This window comes from Macaca mulatta, chromosome 5, assembly GCF_049350105.2.
Source record: "Macaca mulatta isolate MMU2019108-1 chromosome 5, T2T-MMU8v2.0, whole genome shotgun sequence".
Taxonomy (NCBI): domain Eukaryota; kingdom Metazoa; phylum Chordata; class Mammalia; order Primates; family Cercopithecidae; genus Macaca; species Macaca mulatta.
In genome coordinates, this window is record NC_133410.1 from 52,579,241 (window position 1) to 52,597,239 (window position 17,999).

General features: G+C 38.1%; 1 protein-coding gene across 4 annotated transcripts in view; it reads left to right on the forward strand.

Moving 5' to 3' along the window:
• The window catches only part of PRKG2 (protein kinase cGMP-dependent 2), a 122,763-nt gene that overhangs the window by 3,342 nt on the left and 101,422 nt on the right, over window positions 1-17,999 (forward strand). For all 4 annotated transcript variants that reach the window (XM_078002639.1, XM_015138436.3, XM_015138435.3 and 1 more), the window contains exon 2: window positions 7,070-7,543. In XM_078002639.1, coding sequence (XP_077858765.1) covers window positions 7,083-7,543 — 461 coding nt within the window. In that variant the 5' untranslated portion in view covers window positions 7,070-7,082. The remainder of the gene's footprint in view (window positions 1-7,069; window positions 7,544-17,999) is intronic.

The window sequence follows — 17,999 nt, forward strand, 5'->3', positions numbered from 1 at the left end:
CAAGGACACAACTCTGTGTGGTTTTGCTTCAGGGAGAAGAATCAGGGATTTATATATTCAATTATTTTCTAAAGGAACTTTAGAGAGACAAGCTAATGGTAACATCAAATGTATCAGTTTCCTATCCACCTAGAATATTATCTGTAAACGTCTGTATAATTCACCTCTCTGATTTCCAGCCGAACTGCCCATTATCATTAAAAAATCAATTCTGCTTTCCATGATGTGTTGAAAGGAAGGACATTGCAGTGTTACATATAGCTGTAACTTTTATTGAATCTCATATGACAATGTTTTTCTCTCTGGCTACCATGGAGATGGTCAATTTTTTTCTCGAGTTCAAGAAGTTCAAGTCATTAAGTGGTGTTGGGACTCTGAGCTTTAATCCTGAAACTATCACCTCCTATTTGGATTGGTGCAATAGTATCTTCCCTTGTCTTACTTCCTCTAAGCTCTTTTTACTCCATTCCTTATTTATGAGAATATTATTTTCCTAAAGGACAAATCTGACCACATAACTAGAAATCTTAGTGTATCTTAAGATTCAGATACCATTATGTGGCATAGGAAATGTTCAGTATCTTACTTTTTCAGTTTCATTATTCATTACTCTCCTTTCATCCATCACACATTTCAGCCTGTCCCTTGACTGTGCTATGAGCTTTCTTGCATTCATTTCTTAATACATAATTCTTTTCTTAAACTAATAGACTTTCTATTTTATAGAAATTTTAGGTTTATAGAAAAATAGAGTAAAAAGCACAGAGTTCCTATATACCCACCTCTCAGCACTTTCCCCTGCTCTTAATGTCTTTCAGCAGTATGGTACATGTGTTACAAGTGATGGAACAAATATTGATGCATTATTATTAAAGTCCATAGTTTGCATTGGGGTTCATTCCGCTTATATATTCCATGGGTTTTGACAAGTATATATGAAATGTATATGTCAATACAGTCTCATATTGAATAGTTTTACTGCCCTGTAAATATTCTTTCCCATTTATTCCTTTCTGTCTTTCCCCAAGCTCCTGGCAACCACTGATCTTTTTATGGTCTCCAAGTTTTGTCTTTTCTAGAATGCTATACAATGGAAATCATACAATGGATAGGTTTTTCAGATTGACTTCTTTCACCCAACAATATGCATTTAAATTTCCTTCATGTCTTCTCATTGGCTGATATTGCTTTTATTATTGAATAATATACTATTATATGGATGTGCCACAGTTTGTTTATCCATTTATCTACTGAAGGATATCTTGGTTACTTACAGGTTTTGGGAATTATAAACAAAGCTGCCATAAACATTCATGTTCAGGTTTTAGTGAAAACATATGTCTCATATTAGTTAAGTAGATACCAAGAAGCATGACTGCTGGCTTGTAGAGTGAGAGTAGATTTAGTTTTGTAAGAAGCTGCCAAATTGTCCCCTAATGTAACTGTATCATTTTGTATTCCCACTAGCAATGAATGAGCATTCCTGTTGCTCCCTATTCACACCAGCGTTTGGTGTTGTCAGTGTTTTGGATTGTAGTCATTCTAATAGGTGTGTAGTGTTATCCCATTATTGTTTAAATTTGAGATTCACTAATAACCTGTGATGTTGAGTATCTTTTTATATGCTTATTTACCAACTGTGTGTCTTCTTTGGTGAGGTGTCTGCTCAGATCTTTTGCCCATTCTTCAGTTGGGTTGTTTGTTTTCCTATTATTGAGTGTTCAGAATTCCTCCTTTATTAGACATATGTTTTAGAAGTACGTTCTCTCAGTCTATGGCTTGTTTTTTCATTCTCTTTTTCCAAAGCAGAAGTTTTAAATTTTAATCAAGTCAAATTTATCAATTTTTTTCTGTCTATCAATCAGGCTTTTTGGTCTTTTATCCAAAAAGTCATCACAAAAACCAAGATCACCTAGAATTTCTCCTATGTTGCCTTTGGGGGGTTTTGTAATTTTGTGTCTTACATCTAGGTCTGTGATCCATTTTAAGCTAATTTTTGTGAAAGCTATAAGGTCTGTATCTAGATTCTTTTTTTTTTTTTTAAAAAAAAACTTAATGCCTAGTTGTTCCAGTACAATTTGTTAAAAAAGACTATCCTTTCTCCATTGATTTGTCTTTGCTCTCTTTTGTATTCTTTGATCTTTGGATCAGTTGACTATGTTGTTTAGGTCTACCTCTGGGATCTCTGTTCTGTTCCATAGATCTACTTGTCTATTTTTTCACCAATGCAACACTATATTGATTACCATTACTTTATTAGTAAGCCTTAAAGTGGATAGTATCAGTTCTTCTTCGATATTGTGTTGGTTTAGTACATGTTTTCTGATCAATAAGTTTTTCTTCTAAGATAAATTGTTGGATAAATAATGTTAACTGTAATAATAATAGTAACATTTAATATTTCTTAAACAAATACTATATGCTAATACCTGTGCTAAATTTTCATCATGATTTATCTCATTTAATCCTCTAAAAACTCTAAATGATAGGCAGCATTATTTTGTCTACCTCTTTATGTTTCTATCTTTTTCTTCCATTACTGACACTCAAGTATCTTGCCTGAGGGCATATAGACCACTAAATGAAAGTGCTTCGACTGGGACTCTGGATCGGTAACCTTAGCCGGCACCATACCATCTCCCATATTGACAGATATACACGTAGCTATACACACACATCTATATATGTGTGTGTGTGTTTGTCTGTGTATATTTATAACAGACTCCAGATGGGTAGAGAAAGAAATAGATATTATCTAGACCAGAGCCAAGATTCTGGTTTCAAACTGCTATAGGGCTGGAGGAAAAACAGAAAACAAAGCTTAATTCCTCCCATATTAACTGCCAGGTGTTAATCCGCCTGCAGGCGCCTTCACAGTCACTTTTGCTTTTCTTATGTCTCTTCTAATTACCTCTTGGTGGACAGCATTTTCTAAATGGTGATTACATTAATATAATAATTTGTAGTCTTATATAGCTTTTCTCTCTTCTAGCGAAATGTCACTACTCATTCGATTACTGTCTCCTATACCTAACTGCAGAAGAGTATTGCCCCCACAGTGAACTATGGTTTTTGGTTGCCTTCAAAGATATTTAGGTGGACCTCTGTGTTTTAAGCATTTCATTGCAATGTGCGAAAATAAATAGGGGCTACATGAGGGAATTACAGAGTTTCAATTGTTAAGTCCTTGTAGTCATGAACTGGCTCCGAGTCATTCATAATCTTTTTTTTTGTCTCCATCTTTTGGTGGGGAACTTGTTTTGCAGGCTGTTTGTTTCCAAATGACTTGTTTTCTCAATGGAAGATAGAATCCAGGAAAAGTAAGAGTCCTTTACTCCTAGCCACATCCTCCCAAAGGAATAATGTGCTTCTTTAAAGAGTTTTGTCACTTGAGAGGCTGAGGTAGAAGGATGGCTTGAGCCCAGGATTTCGAGACCAGTTTGAGCAACATAGTGCAAGACCCCATCTCAAAAATAAAATAATAAAAAAAAAATCAGTCAAGCATTGTGGTGTGCCTCTGTAGTCCTAGCTACTCTGAAGGCTGAGGCAAGAGGGTCACTTGAGTCCAGGAGTTTCAGGTTACAGTGACGGCACCACTGGCCACTGCATCTCATGGCCTCAGAGGGAGACCCTGTCACCACAAACAAACAAACAAACAAACAACCCACAAAAGACTCTTGTTGGAAGACATTCAGTTTACTAGACTTCTGTCCTACCCAGAAATGGTCCTCTCTGGGTTTTCTTCACACCAAGACATTAATTGCCTGTTTCTAGTTACATGCTATAATAAGAGCTGCTTACCTACTTCATGTGTGCGACCTGCCAGGCATTGTATGGGATACTTTACAAACGTAATAATCATAGAAACCCTATGAGATGGATATAAATATATTCCCTTTCGTAGTTAAGAAAGTAAGACTCAAAGATTTTTAGGAATATATAGAAGGTTGACAAAGAGCAGATTATTTTATAACCCTAATTGGCCTGACTCTATTGCTCATGTTAAATTCTGATCTTTATCTCCAAACTCATTTCTTATTACATCATGTGCTGCCCTCTGACTGTAAGAATGATTTTAATAACCTGCAGTTGCCAGATTGATGGAACAACATTCTATGGTTCATTTCTCCTTGTGGCTAGCAATACGTATTTCAGGAATAGCTTATCTTAGTGACTGATACAGGAAACAGAGTGAATCTAATTAGGTTTTATGAAGCCAGAGTCTTGAAACCTTGGCTTCAGGGACAACAATATTTAAATGGATGAACTAAGTAAGAAATCAGACTAGTATTGAGCCATTTAGTAACTTACTTATGTATCTTAAATTAGTGACTTGAAAGATGAGTTACTCTCATTTTCCCATCTTTGAAATTCTAAATAGCTTGAAAGATTTACAGAGCTTCCAACTAAACCAGAGGATAATTAGTGTTTTGGGAGAATTTAACGTCCTCTACCTACTGTGCTTCAAGTTTGTAAAATTATTGGATTGGCACAGAATTTTTCGAATACCATCCATAGAGCAAAAATGATTCTAAGCCTTTTCATATTTGTAATGCTAAAACTGTTTTCTGTGTCAAATTTGACTGCAAATCCATGATGGGATATGCCCCGATACAGTATATGATACTTTGGTCTTAGTAAACAATTTTTCTATGAACAAAAATGAGTTAGTTGTTAGTTTAATATTAAATTTGAAAGATTTTGTATGTGCTCTTTTCTTTATAAGGCAAATCCTTTTCCTCCTACCATCACATCTCCCTTCTTTCTCTATTGACCTAAGAATACTTGTCCATGAACTGAGAAGGCTGTCTAGAAAATGGCTCACTGATGCTTGTTAAAAATGTGTGTACACATTAATTTACAATATTTTTGGAGTACCTTTCTTATGCTTGCAATTTATAATCTCATTCAGGCTTATTCTCAGATTTCCAAATAACGTATTATGAATTGCTTATTCAGGATACAAGTATGTCCAGGGCGAATTCTTTGCATTCTAGTCTCTTCATTCTTCTTATGTATTCATAATATATAAGATCAGTAAATGCTGCCAAGTCAACAGAAACTTAAAGGTTAAACCTGCCACATCTCTGCAACATATTAAGGCAATTCTCTGAAGGCTAATGTTTATTAATGACCACTTTGAACCTGAATTACATGAGAAATATCTAGGTGTTTCAAGATTGCTTTTATAAATGCATTTATTTTCTGTTTATACCATCCATTGTAGGCAATCTGCATTGACTATTTGGTCACATCTGTTTGAAACCTAGACGCTGTGTTACATCTTTGCATCTGTGCCTTTGTTGTTGTAGAGGTCACTATTATTCTAGTAGAACTAGTGAAAAAACTAAGTATTTCACTTCTATTTAAGTGTGAAGTTTGGAGGGAGAGAGGGGCAGATGTGTGGGTTATAAAACTGCGAAGTTTCATTTCTTCTGATTTGAGATAATCAGAAGTAATTCAAGCTTAGTTTATAAGTGTTATAATGCTTTTTGGGTTATGGCTGTTGTATTAGTCTGTTCTCATGTTGCTATTATAATAAAGACACACCTGAGACTGGGTAATTTATAAAGGAAAGAGGTTTAATGGACTCACAGTTCCATATGACTGGGGAGGCCTCATAATCGTGGCAGAAGGTGAAGGAAGAGCAACGGCATGTCTTACATGGTGGCAGGCAAGAAAGCATGTTCAGGGGAAACTCCCCTTTATAAAACCATCAGATCTCATGAGAGCTATTCACTATCACAAGGACAGCATGGGAAAGACCCGCCCCCATGATTCAATTACCTCCCATTGGGTACTTCCCACGACATGGGGATTTATGGGAGCTAAAATTCAAGATGAGATTTGGGTGAGGACACAGCCAAATGATATCAGCTGTCAAAAACTGCATGTGTAAAAGTATGAAGTTTTAATAGGTAGTCTAAAGAGCTTTTAAACATTATAATAATTAGTCAGAGCAGTATTTCCCAACCTCCACACATTCAAGTTCTACTTTTATGATTCTGCTCATATGTGCTTATTATCTGCAGATGATTTATTTTTATTTTCATCAAATTGACTTAGTAAGCCTAAATATCTAGTTTAGTCTTCACTGAAGCAATAATAAAAATGGGATCACAACTTTGTGGTGATAGTTATTTATATTTCAAATACGTGTTAAAATAAATACATAACTATTAGACTAAAACAAGTTCCGAATCAACTAAATCATCCCTCATAATCCCTGATCTGCATACCACATCCTGAGACTCACTAGATTCATGATTACTTTGGGGCCTGAACTGAGGATATTCATTTTTTTAATTTTTGAAATTTTCATAACTTCCCACACTACACCAATATAGGAGGACATTCTTAATAGGAAAAGAATACAGCCTTGCAGGCATGGGTCGTACATGTTGGAGATCCTCGACTTTGGACATAAAGGATGTAAAACAATTTTAAAACTCTTCTTCCTGTTGGTGACCACAGTTCAGAAGTGTTTTAGCAGTGAGTGTTATCAGAAATGCAAAACTTAATAGATACATACAGCAGGAGGAAAGTGCTAATCAAGCATCACCAACTCTGCTTCCGTCTTCTGAGAAATGCAGATGTGTAATTTTCTAAATCTGGGGAAGGTTTCTTACTGTTGCCACATGGGGAGCTGTGAAAGTTGTGACATTTCCATACCTCTGTTGTTGTAGCTGCTCATTTGCATTTTATCTTTGCCATGTTAACATCCAAATCACAGTTTTGTTGTGATGATTTTGACAGCTGTTCAGAGAGACTGTCCAGAGAAAACAGCAGGTAACTCAGACCATTTGTGCAAAATGTTTAGGTGTGATACTTGTGCTCTCAAAGGGACAGGTAAGAATGAACCCAAATGCCAACTCCTCTTCATGGAGTGAAAAAAGAAATCAATAGATAGCTTTTTTTTTTTTCCTGGAAACATGGGAAATTTATTACTTTTCAAACAATGATGATATCTGTGTTCCTATTTATGAAACAAGATAGGAATGAGAGGAATGGTGGGGACTGTTGGGAAGTGAAACTCCACTTGATACTTCCCAATTCTGTGCCCTCTCAGGTCCCTGAGCAAAATGGGAAATGGTTCAGTGAAACCTAAACATTCCAAGCACCCAGATGGACACTCTGGGAACCTCACCACTGACGCTCTGCGGAACAAGGTGACAGAGCTGGAGAGAGAGTTGAGGAGAAAGGATGCTGAGATCCAGGAGCGGGAGTACAATTTGAAGGAGCTGCGGGAGCAGCTGTCGAAGCAGACCGTGGCCATTGCTGAACTCACAGAAGAGCTCCAGAACAAGTGCATCCAGCTGAACAAGCTGCAGGATGTGGTGCATATGCAGGGAGGAAGCCCGCTTCAGGCTTCTCCAGATAAAGTGCCTCTTGAGGTCCACCGGAAGACCTCTGGATTGGTCTCTCTCCATAGCAGGAGGGGAGCAAAGGCTGGCGTGTCTGCTGAGCCAACAACCCGGACCTATGACCTCAACAAACCCCCTGAATTTTCCTTTGAGAAAGCAAGAGTCAGAAAAGACTCCAGGTAAGAAGTTTCTGCAACCTTTAAACTCAGATGGCCTTAATATTGTGAAATATGAGAGTGATATTTATTAAGCCTCCTTAATGATAAAGAACATATTAACCCTTTCAGATTTGGGGGTAGAGGGGGTTTTTAAATGATTTTGTTTTGCAAAAGAATCTCCCATTGGGCAGAAGTTTAAAGTAGAAATTGCACTATGTATCTCACTCTGTGAGGAGCTCAGTTTACTCACAGTTATTTTTATTACCTTGAAAACCCTAGGGGTGTGAAATAGTATTAGAAAGTGTACACTTCTCTTTCTAGAGGAGTGAACTTAAAAATGTACACACATCACAGTGAATTGTGACTATGTTAGCAAAAAAAAAGTCACATTTTAGTATTCTTCAAGTGTCATGAAAAAGGAACATGCTGTAGCCTTAAAGAAAGATGAATTCATTCATTCATTCATTCCAGTTTATGTTGATCTCTACTCTCTGCCAGGCACTGTGTTAGATTCTAGGTATGCCTCAGTGAATAGAAACAGAGCCTTTCTAGCAGGGGCGGTAAGCAGAATACACAGAAACAAGTCAGCAATGTGTAATTATTAATTGGAATCAATAATATGATACAAACCAGTACTATAGCAGGTGGTATCTGGAGTGAGGGGAAAGGAGGTCAGGGAGACAACAGAAGCAGGCTTGTCATGAAGGCCTGGCCGAGGAAGTGACCTTTAACAGACTTCAAGGAGTATGAACCAGGCAGAAAGAGGATTTCAGGCAGAGGGAACAATTAAAAGCTAGAATTACTTTTAAAAATTTGAGTTTTTAAAAGAACATATACATATTTGCCACTGCATTCATGTATAGGGGTGTGTGTGTGTGTGTGTGTGTGTGTACACGTACATTTCTTTATGGGTGAAAGTTCCATTTTCTGGGTCAGGAAAGACTCATTAGAAACATCATGAGTTAGGGTTCCTTTCCTTCACTATTTTTAACTGAGTATTTATTAACTGAAATTAAATCTTTTGCCTCAATAACGCCTTGGTCAAGCCTGAATCTCTATTGCAAAATGCAAGATCTGTGAAATTTGAAACAAATTGTAACTTATTCACTAACATAAGTAGTATAAATGAAGATAAAACATCTGACCTAGACAAACAAATGATTAATTTTAACCACAGAATTATAAAGGGAGGTTTAATTAATCAATTTGTTGACAGTATTTGAAGCATAGTGAATGATCAATAAATATTTGTGAAGGAAGTTAGTGATGCCAGATCATTAATTGTAATATCCTGTGACTGAAATAAATTTGATTAATATTGGATTTCAGCAGAGTTTTATTAAGTCAAAATTTTTATTAGTCTAAAAATTTCTCATCTATTTCCTTTCAAAAGTAATAATTATTTTTAATGGTATGAATTCTGAAATTATAGATGGCACAAACTTATATTTGTTTAAAAAAAACTGAGTATCATCCAGTGTTCTGTTTTGTTATATCAGAGATATATGAACTCTACATAGTATATGTATACATATACACATATATAATAATATTATAGAATGTGCACTGCATTACTATATATGTACACATAAGTATAATCTATTATTTACTCACAAAAATATTACAAATATCAATGTGCTTTTTTATGAAGAATGACGTGTAAGAGAATTTAGTAGCAATTCATCTTCTTTGACCTTCTCCCTATATATGACACCAGATATATTCTCTTCAACCAAGATTATGTTCAATTACTTTGTTCAAAGACATATGCTCATCTTGAGGCAAAACATCATTCTCCTGGTGCTGAAACATCTGAGATAAGCATATTTCCTTGAATTTATTTAAGGATAAATTATTAGCTCTGCTATAACCAGGCAAAAAAAAAATCAGTAGTTATATACAATTTCTGTGCCAAACCAGACTTCTTTCTGTCTATAGTGAATGGGGCGCAGGAAGGATATTGTATCTCCTGAAGAAGGATTATTGATTATTCTCCTCACCATAAAGGCAAGCCAAGTGGGTACAAGTCTGTGTTGTGGTTAGGATAAAGAAATGGGCTAATAGATTTCTTAATGATTAAGTCCCAAAGAGACAAAAACTGTATCATCCATGCCCTAACAATCCTCATCTGCTTTCACAGAGCCTTGTGGTTCTAAATTGAATAATTAAATAAAAAATGGAAACATTCATTTTTAGTAGACTGGTTTGTACCTCAGTTTCCCTTGCAAAAAGTACAGATGCCTCCTTACGTCTGAAATAGCTAGCTAAACACACATAGTTAACTTTATCAATTCAGAAATTTAAAATTGTTCAATTTTTCAAAAGTGCTCAATATTACAATTCGTTTTCCATTTCCAAATCGTTTCAGTATTGGATAAAAGACAAAAGTAAACTTTGGATATTTTCATATCTCTTTTATATTATACAAAATATATCAAAAATTTGTAAGAAACAATTTTCCAGAAGTTAGAGCATTAACAGGGTAGATGTGTCCTTCACTGACGAAAGGATGATGTACGGTATACATTAGTATGTCTACTTTTCCAAGCAATTCCTGCTAGATATCAGAGATTTTAAGATCATCAGTCAAAATGACTCCTCTGTTTAATTTCTGGTTCTCCTAATTTATTTGTTGGACTTTTATGAAGTATCCTGGCTGAATTTATGGCTAAATCTGTTTCTATTAATATACACGTCAACTACATTTTGGATAAAGTTCACCCTTCCATACTGGGCCAGAAAGCCATTGAATGGCTTTTCAGTCTTTTTGTCAAAGGGACTATCTCTGATGAACACTTAACAGTGAGCAGGAAACTGAGGGGAGAGTGCTAGCTCTCCTTCAGTCAACAATATTAGGGAGATATGAAGCACCCATAGAAGCCAGAGAATAAAATTTGATGGAATGATAGATTATGAATTTGAATAATCAGTTTCTATAATTCATGTCACAGTATTCTATGATTTTGCTAAGGTACCTGTGCTCAGATATTTCATAAGTGGTGAGTGAGCTCCTTCAGTTGCCGGGCAGCTCCAGCTCATGCCAACTTTATTGTCCTGTACCCATCAAATATACTTTTATGGTCTGAAGGTGTAACTTACATTGTCTAATTGTACCTCCCTACTTTATATGGAGGAACTAATAATGACACTCTACTGGCATTAGGAAATTCTGGAAATTTGTTTCTTTCTCATTTCAAGGATCTGCATTTTAATATCAGGTTCTAGATTCAGTGCTGTCCAGTAGAACTTTCTTCAGCAATGGAAATATTATATAATCCATGCTTTACAATATGGTAGCCAATAGCCAAATATGGCTATTGAGCACTTGAAATGCAGCTAGTGCCACTAAGAAACTGGATTTTTTTTTCTTTTTTTTGAGTGCTTTATTTTTATTATTATTTTTTATTATTATTATACTTTAAGTTCTAGGGTACATGTGCATAACGTGCAGGTTTGTTACATATGTATACTTGTGCCATGTTACTGTGCTGCACCCATCAACTCGTCAGCACCCATCAACTCGTCATTTACATCAGGTATAACTCCCAATGCAATCCCTCCCCCCTCCCCCCTCCCCCCTCCCCATGATAGGCCCCGGTGTGTGATGTTCCCCTTCCCGAGTCCAAGTGATCTCATTGTTCAGTTCCCACATATGAGTGAGAACATGCGGTGTTTGGTTTTCTGTTCTTGTGATAGTTTGCTAAGAATGATGGTTTCCAGCTGCATCCATGTCCCTACAAAGGACACAAACTCATCCTTTTTTATGGCTGCATAGTATTCCATGGTGTATATGTGCCACATTTTCTTAATCCAGTCTGTCACTGATGGACATTTGGGTTGATTCCAAGTCTTTGCTATTGTGAATAGTGCCGCAATAAACATATGTGTGCATGTGTCTTTATAGCAGCATGATTTATAATCCTTTGGGTATATACCCAGTAATGGGATGGCTGGGTCATATGGTACATCTAGTTCTAGATCCTTGAGGAATCGCCATACTGTTTTCCATAATGGTTGAACTACTTTACAATCCCACCAACAGTGTAAAAGTGTTCCTGTTTCTCCACATCCTCGCCAGCACCTGTTGTTTCCTGACTTTTTAATGATCGCCATTCTAACTGGTATGAGATGGTATCTCATTGTGGTTTTGATTTGCATTTCTCTGATGGCCAGTGATAATGAGCATTTTTTCATATGTCTGTTGGCTGTATGAATGTCTTCTTTTGAGAAATGTCTGTTCATATCCTTTGCCCACTTTTTGATGGGGCTGTTTGTTTTTTTCTCGAAAATTTGTTTGAGTTCTTTGTAGGTTCTGGATATTAGCCCTTTGTCAGATGAGTAGATTGCAAAAATGTTCTCCCATTCTGTAGGTTGCCTGTTCACTCTGATGGTAGTTTCTTTTGCTGTGCAGAAGCTCTTTAGTTTAATGAGATCCCATTTGTCAATTTTGGCTTTTGCTGCCATTGCTTTTGGTGTTTTAGACGTGAAGTCTTTGCCCATGCCTATGTCCTGAATGGTACTACCTAGGTTTTCCTCTAGTGTTTTTATGGTATTAGGTCTAACATTTAAATCTCTAATCCATCTTGAATTAATTTTCGTATAAGGAGTAAGGAAAGGATCCAGTTTCAGCTTTCTACTTATGGCTAGCCAATTTTCCCAGCACCATTTATTAAATAGGGAATCCTTTCCCCATTTCTTGTTTCTCTCAGGTTTGTCAAAGATCAGATGGCTGTAGATGTGTGGTATTATTTCTGAGGACTCTGTTCTGTTCCATTGGTCTATATCTCTGTTTTGGTACCAGTACCATGCTGTTTTGGTGACTGTAGCCTTGTAGTATAGTTTAAAGTCAGGTAGCGTGATGCCTCCAGCTTTGTTCTTTTGACTTAGGATTGTCTTGGAGATGCGGGCTCTTTTTTGGTTCCATATGAACTTTAAAGCAGTTTTTTCCAATTCTGTGAAGAAACTCATTGGTAGCTTGATGGGGATGGCATTGAATCTATAAATAACCTTGGGCAGTATGGCCATTTTCACGATATTGATTCTTCCTATCCATGAGCATGGTATGTTCTTCCATTTGTTTGTGTCCTCTTTGATTTCACTGAGCAGTGGTTTGTAGTTCTCCTTGAAGAGGTCCTTTACATCCCTTGTAAGTTGGATTCCTAGGTATTTTATTCTCTTTGAAGCAATTGTGAATGGAAGTTCATTCCTGATTTGGCTCTGTGTTTGTCTGTTACTGGTGTATAAGAATGCTTGTGATTTTTGCACATTAATTTTGTATCCTGAGACTTTGCTGAAGTTGCTTATCAGCTTAAGGAGATTTTGGGCTGAGACAATGGGATTTTCTAAATATACAATCATGTCATCTGCAAAGAGGGACAGTTTGACTTCTTCTTTTCCTAACTGAATACCCTTGATTTCTTTCTCTTGCCTGATTGCCCTAGCCAGAACTTCCAACACTATGTTGAATAGGAGTGGTGAGAGAGGGCATCCCTGTCTTGTGCCAGTTTTCAAAGGGAATTTTTCCAGTTTTTGCCCATTCACTATGATATTGGCTGTGGGTTTGTCATAAATAGCTGTTATTATTTTGAGGTACGTTCCATCAATACCGAATTTATTAAGCATTTTTAGCATGAAGGGCTGTTGAATTTTGTCAAAAGCCTTTTCTGCATCTATTGAGATAATCATGTGGTTCTTGTCTTTGGTTCTGTTTATATGCTGGATTATGTGTATTGATTTGCGAATGTTGAACCAGCCTTGCATCCCAGGGATGAAGCCCAGTTGATCATGGTGGATAAGCTTTTTGATGTGCTGCTGAATCCGGTTTGCCAGTATTTTATTGAGGATTTTTGCATCGATGTTCATCAGGGATATTGGTCTAAAATTCTCTTTTTTTGTTGTGTCTCTGCCAGGCTTTGGTATCAGGATGATGTTGGCCTCATCAAATGAGTTAGGCAGGATTCCCTCTTTTTCTATTGATTGGAATAGTTTCAGAAGGAATGGTACCAGCTCCTCCTTGTACCTCTGGTAGAATTCAGCTGTGAATCCATCTGGTCCTGGACTTTTTTTGGTTGGTAGGCTATTAATTATTGCCTCAATTTCAGAGCCTGCTATTGGTCTATTCAGGGATTCAACTTCTTCCTGGTTTAGTCTTGGAAGAGTGTAAGTGTCCAGGAAATTATCCATTTCTTCTAGATTTTCTAGTTTATTTGCATAGAGGTGTTTATAGTATTCTTTGATGGTAGTTTGTATTTCTGTGGGGTCGGTGGTGATATCCTCTTTATCATTTTTTATTGCGTCTATTTGATTCTTCTCTCTTTTCTTCTTTATTAGTCTTGCTAGCGGTCTGTCAATTTTGTTGATCTTTTCAAAAAACTAACTCCTGGATTCATTGATTTTTTGGAGGGTTTTTTGTGTCTCTATCTCCTTCAGTTCTGCTCTGATCTTAGTTATTTCTTGCCTTCTGCTAGCTTTTGAATGCGTTTGCTCTTGCTTCTCTAGTTCTTTTAATTGCGATGTTAGAGTGTCAATTTTAGATCTTTCCTGCTTTCTCTTGTGTGCATTTAGTGCTATAAATTTCCCTCTACACACTGCTTTAAATGTGTCCCAGAGATTCTGGTATGTTGTATCTTTGTTCTCATTGGTTTCAAAGAACATCTTTATTTCTGCCTTCATTTCGTTATGCACCCAGTAGTCATTCAGGAGCAGGTTGTTCAGTTTCCATGTAGTTGAACAGTTTTGATTGAGTTTCTTACTCCTGAGTTCTAGTTAGATTGCACTGTGGTCTGAGAGACAGTTTGTTATAATTTCTGTTCTTGTACATTTGCTGAGGAGTGCTTTACTTCCAATTATGTGGTCAATTTTGGAGTAAGTACGATGTGGTGCTGAGAAGAATGTGTGTTCTGTTGATTTGGGGTGGAGAGTTCTATAGATGTCTATTAGGTCTGCTTGCTGCAGAGATGAGTTCAATTCCTGGATATCCTTATTAACTTTCTGTCTCGTTGATCTGTCTAATGTTGACAGTGGAGTGTTGAAGTCTCCCATTATTATTGTATGGGAGTCTAAGTCTCTTTGTAAGTCTCTAAGGACTTGCTTTATGAATCTGGGTGCTCTTGTATTGGGTGCCTATATATTTAGGATAGTTAGCTCTTCCTGTTGAATTGATCCCTTTACCATTATGTAATGGCCTTCTTTGTCTCTTTTGATCTTTGATGGTTTAAAGTCTGTTTTATCAGAGACTAGTATTGCAACCCCCGCTTTTTTTTGTTCTCCATTTGCTTGGTAAAACTTCCTCCATCCCTTTATTTTGAGCCTATGTATGTCTCTGTGTGTGAGATGGGTCTCCTGAATACAGCAGACTGATGGGTCTTGACTCTTTATGCAGTTTGCCAGTCTGTGTCTTTTAATTGGAGCATTTAGTCCATTTACATTTAAAGTTAATATTGTTATGTGTGAACTTGATCCTGCCATTATGATATTAACTGGTTATTTTGCTCGTTAGTTGATGCAGTTTCTTCCTATCCTAAATGGTCTTTACATTTTGGCATGTTTTTGCAATGGCTGGTACCGGTTGTTCCTTTCCATGTTTAGTGCTTCCTTCAGGGTCTCTTGTAAGGCAGGCCTAGTGGTGAGAAAATCTCTAAGCATTTGCTTATCTGTAAAGGATTTTATTTCTCCTTCACTTATGAAACTTAGTTTGGCTGGATATGAAATTCTGGGTTTAAAATTCTTTTCTTTAAGAATGTTGAATATTGGCCCCCACTCTCTTCTGGCTTGTAGAGTTTCTGCTGAGAGATCTGCTGTTAGTCTGATGGGCTTCCCTTTGTTGGTAACCCGACCTTTCTCTCTGGCTGCCCTTAAGATTTTTTCCTTCATTTCAACTTTGGTGAATCTGGCAATTACATGTCTTGGAGTTGCTCTTCTCGAGGAGTATCTTTGTGGCGTTCTCTGTATTTCCTGGATTTGAATGTTGGCCTGTTCTACTAGGTTGGGGAAGTTCTCCTGGATGATATCCTGAAGAGTGTTTTCCAACTTGGTTCCATTTCCCCCTCACTTTCAGGCACCCCAATCAGATGGAGATTTGATCTTTTTACATAATCCCATACTTCTTGCAGGCTTTGTTCATTTCTTTTTCTTCTTTTTTCTTTTGGTTTCTCTTCTCGCTTCATTTTGTTCATTTGATCCTCAATCGCTGATACTCTTTCTTCCAGTTGATGGAGTCGGTTACTGAAGCTTGTGCATTTGTCACGTATTTCTCGTGTCATGGTTTGCATCTCTTTCATTTCGTTTATGACCTTCTCTGCATTAATTACTCTAGCCATCAATTCTTCCACTTTTTTTTCAATATTTTTAGTTTCTTTGCGCTGGCTACGTAATTCCTCCTTTAGCTCTGAGAAGTTTGATGGACTGAAGCCTTCTCTCATCTCGTCAAAGTCATTCTCCGTCAAGATTTGATCCGTTGCTGGCGATGAGCTGCACTCCTTTGCCGGGGGAGATGCACTCTTATTTTTTGAATTTCCAGCTTTTCTGCCCTGCTTTTTCCCCATCTTTGTGGTTTTATCTGCCGCTGGTCTTTGATGATGATGGTGACGTACTGATGGGGTTTTGGTGTAGGTGTCCTTCCTGTTTGATAGTTTTCCTTCTAACAGTCAGGACCCTCAGCTGTAGGTCTGTTGGAGATTGCTTGAGGTCCACTCCAGACCCTGTTTGCCTGGGTGTCAGCAGCAGAGGCTGCAGAAGATAGAATATTGCTGAACAGCGAGTGTACCTGTCTGATTCTTGCTTTGGAGGCTTCCTCTCAGGGGTGTACTCCACCCTGTGAGGTGTGGGGTGTCAGACTGCCCCTAGTGGGGGATGTCTCCTAGTTAGGCTACTCAAGGGTCAGGGACCCACTTGAGCAGGCAGTCTGTCCCTTCTCAGATCTCAACCTCCGTGTTGGGAGATCCACTGCACTCTTCAAAGCTGTCAGACAGAGTCGTTTGCGTCTGCAGAGGTTTCTGCTGCTTTTGTTGTTTACTGTGCCCTGTCCCCAGAGGTGGAGTCTACAGAGACAGGCAGGTTTCCTTGAGCTGCTGTGAGCTCCACCCAGTTCGAGCTTCCCAGCAGCTTTGTTTACCTACTTAAGGCTCAGCAATGGCGGGCGCCCCTCCCCCAGCCTTGCTGCTGCCTTGCCGCGAGATCACAGACTGCTGTGCTAGCAATGAGGGAGGCTCTGTGGGCGTGGGACCCTCCCGGCCAGGTGTGGGATATAATCTCCTGGTGTGCCTGTTTGCTTAAAGTGCAGTATTGGGGTGGGAGTTACCCGATTTTCCAGGTGTTGTGTGTCTCAGTTCCCCCGGCTAGGAAAAGGGATTCCCTTTCCCCTTGCGCTTCCCAGGTGAGGTGATGCCTCGCCCTGCTTCAGCTCTCGCTGGTTGGGCTGCAGCAGCTGACCAGCACCGATTGTCTGGCACTCCCTAGTGAGATGAACCCAGTACCTCAGTTGAAAATGCAGAAATCACCGGTCTTCTGTGTAGCTCGCGCTGGGAGTTGGAGACTGGAGCTGTTCCTATTTGGCCATCTTGCTCCACCCCTTCTGCATATCTTTGGATTTTTAATTTATTTTCTTACAGAGAAGATTGAGTCTGATGGATTTTTAATTTTAATTAATTTAAAAACTGAATAGTCACATGTCTATTGCCTACTCTACTGAATACTGCAGTTCTAGATAATGTGGTTTTGACTGTAACTGCTATTGCCTAAGATGGGAATTATGACTTAGTTTGGGGACCCTTTATAGACAAAGTGAGACCTACATTCAGTTTTAGGACAACGCCACAGAAAATGAGTCTATGCCTGTCAGATTGAGGTGGGCACAATGTGAAATCACTGGTCAGCTGCACCCAAACTGCAGTATATCATAGCTCTTTGTAGGGACCTGGTTTTGTGCCTACTGACCATTTTAGATCCTCAAAAGCATGCAGCATGCAGTGGGCATGTAGCCTGTTTATAAAACAGGCACTCAGCTTTATTGAAGTATAAATGTCATGATGAGTCAGGGTACTACCGTGTGTCAAATATTCTGATCTGTGATTTAAATTTAATATGTTGAACATCAGAAGACCTTAGAGCCATAGCAACCTTAGAGATTGTTTGATGCTACCCCCCTTACTAGAGAAGTAAGGACACAGGTGCTGGGGAGTTACGGAATGTACCATGGTTGGTGGCAGAGCTAAGATAGAATCCGAGACTCTTGAAATCAAGATCAGTTCTTTTCCTCTTCAGTCCTACTCTGGTGTTCCAAGAACTATGCACAAATGTGAAAGACCTTGATTAGACCAGCCTGGGCACCGGTCTGTCTTACTGTAATATGCCCTATTGATTGATATTAAGAGTGGTGGTGCTTCCTGGAGCTCCCTAGCTTCATCCATGTGGAGTTGAGCAGAGGCGGTCCATTGTATTGATGCCTACTAAGTTCTGGATCCTTAGAGCTGAGGTCTGT